The sequence below is a fragment of the Rattus rattus genome, chromosome 2 (genome assembly GCF_011064425.1).
Source record: "Rattus rattus isolate New Zealand chromosome 2, Rrattus_CSIRO_v1, whole genome shotgun sequence".
NCBI lineage: Eukaryota > Metazoa > Chordata > Mammalia > Rodentia > Muridae > Rattus > Rattus rattus.
The window spans coordinates 13,156,065-13,162,736 of NC_046155.1; the positions used below are offsets into that span (position 1 = coordinate 13,156,065).

A 6,672-nucleotide genomic window follows, 5' to 3' on the forward strand; every position below is an offset into this window, starting at 1 on the left:
GAGTGTTCTTCTTTCTCCACATCCTCGCCAGCATTTGCTGTCACCTGAGTTTTTGATCTTAGCCATTCTCAGTGGTGTGAGGTGAAATCTCAAGGTTGTTTTGATTTGCATTTCCCTTATGACTAAAGATGTTGAACATTTCTTTAGGTGTTTCTCAGCCATTCGGCATTCCTCAGCTGCGTTTGCCTCTCGCCATCAGATTATCTCTAGTGTTACTTTCTTCTTCTATTTCTGACAGTGCCTAGACTGTCCTATAAGCCTGTGTGTCAGAGGTGCTGTAGACCTGTTTTCCTGTTTTCTTTTAGCCAGTTATGTGAACAGAGTGTTCTGCTTTCGGGCGTGTAGTTTTTCCTATCTACAGGTCTTCAGCTGTTCCTGTGGGCCTGTGTCTTGAGTTCACCAGGCAGGTCACTTGGAGCAGGAAGGTTTGTCTTAGCTGTGGTCCCGAGGCTCAAGTTTGCTCGTGGGGTGCTGCCTAGGAGCTCTCCGTGCATGGGTAGCAAACAGGAAGATCTGCGCCGCCCTTTCCGGCAGCTTCCGTGCACCAGGGTTCCAGATGGCATATGGTGTTTTCCTCTGGAATCAGTAATGTGGGCAGAGTGCAGTCTCTTCTGGTTTCCCAGGCATGTCTGCCTCTCTGAAGGTTTAGCTCTCCCTCCCATGGGATTTTGGTGCAGAGAACTGTTTATCTGGTCGGTCCCTTCAGGTTCCGGCGGTGTCTCAGACGCAGGGGACCTGCTGCTCTTGTGCTCTTATCTCCAGGAACCCAGAGGCCGCATACATTTTCCTCTTGGGCCAGGGATGTGGGCAGGGGTGGGTAGTGTTGGTGGTCTCTTCTGCTCTGCAGTCTCAGGAGTGCTCACCTGTCCGAGTGGTGAGCTCTCTCTCCCATGGGGTTTGGGAGCAGTGAGCTCCTGCGGGCAGGGATCCGAGGGTTTGGGAATCCAGCTAAAAGCCGGAAGTGTCCAGTCCTAGAGGAATTTTGCCTCTGTTTGTCCTGAGTTCACCAGGCAGGTCGCTTGGAGCAGTAAGGTTTGTCTTACCTGTGGTCCCGAGGCTCAAGTTTGCTTGTGGGGTGCTGCCTATGAGCTCTCCGCGGGGGCAGCAACCAGGAAGATCTTCGCTGCCCTTTCCGGGAGCTTCCGTGCACCAGGGTTCCAGATGGCGTTTGGTGTTTTCCTGTGGAATCAGTAATGTGGGCAGAGTGCAGTCTCTTCAGGTCCTTAGGCTTCTTGTATGTTTATGGGTATCTCTTTCTTTAGGTTAGGGAAGTTTTCTTCTATAATTTTGTTGAAGATATTTACTGGCCTTTTAAGTTGTGAGTCTTCACTCTCTTCTATAACTATTATCTTTAGTTTTGATCTTCACATTGTGTCCTGGATTTCCTTGATACTTTGGGCTAGAATATTTTTGAGTTTTACCTTATCTTTGATGGTTGTGTTGATGTTTTCTATGTTATCTTCTGCTCCTGAGATTATTTCTTCTAACTCTTGCACTCTGTTGGTGATGCTTGCATCTATGACTCCTGATCTCTTCCCTAAATTTTCTATTTCCAGTGTTGTCTCCCTTTGTGCTTTCTTTATTGTTTCTATTCCCATTTTTAAATCCTGGTTGGTTTTGTTCAACTTCTTCCCCTGTTTGGTTGTGTTTTCCTGTAATTCTTTAAGGAGTTTTTCTGTTTCCTCTTTAAGGGATTCTGTTTGTTAACCTGTGTTGTCCTGTCTTTTTTTAAGGGAGTTTTTTATGTCCATTTTAAAGTCCTCCATCATTATCATAAAATGTGATTTTGAATTCATATCTTTCTTTTCTGGTGTGTTTGATATCCAATATTACTTTAATGGGAGAACTGGGCTCTGATGTTGCCAAGTATTCTTGGTTTCTGTTGCTTAGCTTCCTGCCCTTGCATCTCGCCATCAGCTTGTCTCTGTTGCTGGCTTGTCTTGCTCTCTCTTACAGTGGCTTGATCCTCTTGTAGGACTGTCTTAGGACTCCTGTAGACTTGTTTTCTTTCATTTGATCTAGGAATAGCAAACTTCTCCTAGGTTTGTTTAATCTGAAGCCTGCACACATGTTGCCTTGAGTAGAAGAGTTGGTCTTACCTCTGCTCTCAGTTGTGTAGGTGCTCCTGACTACTGGCTTTCAGATTTCAGAACAGGCAGAAACCTGAAGGGTCCTGACCTTGTCTGTTCTTATTTCCATTGGTCCAGAGGGCCCAGAGGGCACAAGTCAGTTTCCTCTTGGTTTATGAATGTGGGCAGAAAGTAGTTGTCTACTCTGAGTTCTCAGGATTGTCTGCACTTCTGAGGGTCCAGTTCTCTCCCCCATGGGATTTGGGTGCAGGGAGCTCTTGGACCAGATTATTTCAGTTCTGGGTGCAGGCAGAATCTAATAGCAGCTTCCTGTCGCTGATGGCTCCTATATTCACGTATCCAGAGGCAGGTTCTCTATGCAGGTTCCTCTTGGGCCAGGAATGTGAGCAGAATGTGAACAGAAGTGATGGTCTCTCCTGAGCTCTCTGGATTTTCTGCACTTATAAAAGTTCAGCTCTTTCCCCCAGGGGATTTGGGTGCATAGAGTTGTTTTATTAATCCATATATTTTACCAGAAGTATGCAACTATTATCTCTCTCCAGGACTTTGATAAAGTATGTTCTGTATAAAGGTGAGAGCCGCTTTTGTTTGAGACTATAGAGTGCCAGAACTATAGACACATAGCACTGTGCTCAGATTTCACATAGGGTCTGGGGTTCTATCTCATGACATTATGTTTCTACAGTAGCACTTTACCCAATGACTCATCTTCCAAGCTTCAGAGGTTTGTTTCTTTGTTTCCTTCTCTCTCTCTCTCTCTCTCTCTCTCTCTCTCTCTCTTTCTACTTTTTTCTTTATACTCCTGATTTTATTCCTCTCCTGGTCCATCCTCTGACTGTTCCACATTCCATAAATCCTCTCCACCCTCCTGTCTCCACCAGGATGTCCCCAACCTACCCACCTCAAAAATATCTCTAAACTCCCTGGGGCCTCAGGTATCTTAAGGGTTAGGTGCATTTTCTCTGCCTGAACTGAGACCCAGCAGACTTTTGTTGTATATGTTTTGAGGACTTCATATCAGGTGGTATACACTTCCTGGTTAGCGGTCCAGTGTTTGAGAGATCTCAGGGGTCCAAGTTAATTGAGACTTCTGGTCCTCAATTGGGTTGTCTTCCTCTTCAGTTTCTTCCAGCTTTTTCCTAATTCAAGCAGAGGGATCAGCATCTTCATTGGTTGGGTGAAAAAAATCTACATCTGACTCTTTCAGATGCTTATTAGGTCTTTTGGATGGCAGTCATGATAGGTGACTCTTTGTGGGTGTTCCATAGCATGTCTAATGGTATCAGGTCTTTGGGCCTTCCCTTGAACTGGATCCCCCTTAGGCCTTTCAGTGGACTTTCTTTTCCTCAGCATCTTCTCTATTTTCATCCCTGCAAATTTTCAGACAGGAACAATTATGGGTCAGAGTTTTGAATGGGGAAGAGCAACCCCATCCCTCACTTGATGCCCTGTCTTTCTGTTGGAGGTGCGCTGAAGAAGTTCCACTTCTGCTCTGTAGGACATTTCATCTAGGGTCCCACCCTTTGAGTACTGAGAATCTCTCACTTCCAAGGTCTCTGGTACATTCTGGAGGGTCCTCCCACCACACTTCCTCCCAAGGTTGCATTTTTTCTATTATTTCTCCTGGCCCTTAGGGCTTCAGTTCTTTTACTCCACCCAATACTATATCATGCCCCCCCATCCCTATTCCCTCCCAAGTCTCTCCATCCTTCCCCCTTCTGATGTTTCTTTTCCCTTCCAAGTGGGACAAAGGCATCCTCACTTGGGTCCTTCAGCTTGTTGACCTTTAGGAGTTCTGTGGATTGTATCTTGGGTATTATATACATTTTTGCCAATATTCACTTACTAGTGAATACATAGCATACATTTCATTTTGGGTCCGAGTTACCTCACTCAGGATGATATTTTCAATTTCCATCCATTTGCCTGCAAAACTCAGGATGTCCTCATTTTTGGATTTATTTTTATTGTAAGTTTTTGAGATTAAGAAAGCTAGAAGCCTTATATTGAATCATCTTTAAGATGAGGAGCCAAGAAGGGAAAGGGAATGATTCATCTTGAGCTTAAATACCTGATAATGAGGAGGGAAAGTGTAATTACTGTATGTCTTGGAGACTGAAAAAATAAGGGAGTAAAGGAGAAGGAAGTAGGTAATGAATATCACTCAATAAATCTTTAAAGAAAAAGGTAGTTCTATTTTCCATGAGTTTTAGCTCCAACCAGGTGAGCACTAAAGTTGGAGCATGATAAAGTTTGACATTTTTTTTAACTAAGCCTTGTTTTAAGTGTCAGTTGTAAATATAGCCTCATAGTCTAGTAATGAAATAAGCATTAAATGTTTTCTATGTTATCTGAATACCCTTATGAAATGAACAAGATTAACTGAACATAAAGTAGACATAAAAAATAATTATATTTTGATGTAAACTTTCTGATATCTATTTGTATGAGTCTTCAGAAGAAAAGTATGAGTGTGTCTTTGATTTAATGGGCTTTTTATTTATCAGATTACATAGATTAGTATTGATGTGACAAAGATATTTGTATGGAAAAGTATTGAATATATAATATATTCTATATGTTTTTTTCACAAGCTGATCTAAAATTATCATTTTCATTTGATGTGTGCTTTACTCTTCTGAACATGTTTTCCCTTTTGATAGCTTACATACCACTGCAGACGAGAAGATGTCACTTTTTTCTTGAATTTATTGTAGGGCAGAAAATATAATTATATATATACACACACACACACACACACACATAATATATGATTAAATCAATGAATCTAGCAGATTTTCATTCCCAAAATTTAAAATCAAAGCTATAAATATTATCTTGACCTCAATACAATTTTTGTGAATGCACTTTTTACATCCTTGTTCCTCAAGCTGTAAACCAATGGATTCAACATGGGAATGACCATGGTGTAGAACACAGATGCAATTTTGCCAGTGTCCATGGAGTGACTGGAGCCGGGCTGCAAGTACATGAATATGATTGTCCCATAGAAAATTGAGACAGCTGTAAAGTGCGAGGCACAAGTAGAGAGAGCTTTTTGATATCCTGAAGTATTGTGCATCTTTAATATATTGGTAAAAATGAACATGTAGGATATTAAGATAAGTATAAGAGCAAAGAAGATGTTGAAGCTGGCTAAGGACTTAAGAATCAGGTCATTAATATGTCTATCAGAACAAGATACAATCATGACTGCTGGAATGTCACAGAAAAAATGATGGATCACATTTAATGAACAGAAGGAGACACTTAACGCATTCAATGTATAGATAGAAGCATTCAGGAAACCACAGATGTAACAGCCAATGACTAGGCATGCACACACTTGTGTTGTCATGGTAGTGGCATAATGTAGGGGTTTACACACTGCTGCATAACGATCATAGGCCATTGAGACTAAAAGATAGTTTTCCACATTGGCAAAGTTTGCAAAAAAGAACATCTGAGAGGCACAAGCATTGTAGGACATGATCTTGTCTCCTGTAATGATTCCAGCTATAACCTTTGGAGTGATTGTTGAAGAGTAACAGAAGTCCACCAAGGATAGGTTACTTAGGAAAATGTACATAGGGATGTGCAGCTGAGAGTCCAAGAGTATCAAAAGTATCATCCCCAGGTTTCCTACCAAGGTGATAATGTAGATGAGGAGGAAGGTGATTAAGAGGGGAAGCTGCAGGCTTGGATCATCACTGACTCCCATTAGGATGAACCATGTCAATTCTGTCCTGTTCTCCATCAGTGATATTAGTTAATCAACAGAAGGCTTTAAATTTTTTTAAAAAAGAGTAGAATGGGTGTTCTAGAGATGTTTTAGTGGTTAGACATTCTGATTTTCTCTTCCAGAGGACCCAACACCCTCATGGCAGCTACACCTTTTTCCAGTCCAGTATCTGAGGAACTGAGGACAACATCTTCTGGCCTGTTCAGGCATAAATCACACATTATGCATAGACATACATATAGGCAAAGCAACTATATGCAAATTTTATTATTTTTAAAAATCTTTAATAATTGGGAGTTTTAATTGATTGTCTACCAGTACACAAAATTTCAAACCTATCTATCTATCTATCTATCTATCTATCTATCTATCTATCTATCTATCATCTATCTATCTGTGTGTATGTGTGTGTGTATGTGTGTATGTGTGTATGTGTGTGTGTTTGTATGTTAGATATATTTAGACCTTTTTGTAACTGTGAATATTTTATAAATATATATATATATATATATATATATATATATATACTCACTTTTCCTGGTTTGTGTAAAGCTAATTCTACTGCACTTACCTGACAAAAGGTGGTAGAGATACAATCTGTTCTCTCTCAATTAGATGATGACTTTGATAAATTATTTCTTCCAAGGCAATTGTCAAGCACTGTAACTATAAATTTTCTGCATTTTTAAATAACATGATTTCTGTTTATGACCCTGCAAAACTTTTCAGCCATTGCAAACTAACAGTACAAAATAATTGAACTTAATTATAATGAATGATTTTTTAGTTTTACCACATTGAGCTGAGTGGCATACTGTTTGGTAATTTCCTTTTGGTTAC

At 40.6% G+C, this 6,672-nt stretch overlaps 1 protein-coding gene across 1 annotated transcript; it reads right to left on the reverse strand.

Annotated features, from left to right (window-relative positions):
• Positions 1-4,923: 4,923 nt before the first annotated feature.
• On the reverse strand, positions 4,924-5,850 carry LOC116893700 (olfactory receptor 5B3-like). Its single transcript, XM_032895417.1, has one exon. It carries the CDS (start codon positions 5,845-5,847, stop codon positions 4,924-4,926), a length of 924 nt encoding a protein of 307 aa, XP_032751308.1. The 5' UTR covers positions 5,848-5,850.
• Positions 5,851-6,672: the final 822 nt, after the last annotated feature.

Bases quoted from the DNA above. Each gene is read 5' to 3' on its own strand.
- LOC116893700 (XM_032895417.1), bottom strand. From the start codon at position 5,847: ATGGAGAACAGGACAGAATTGACATGGTTCATCCTAATGGGAGTCAGT.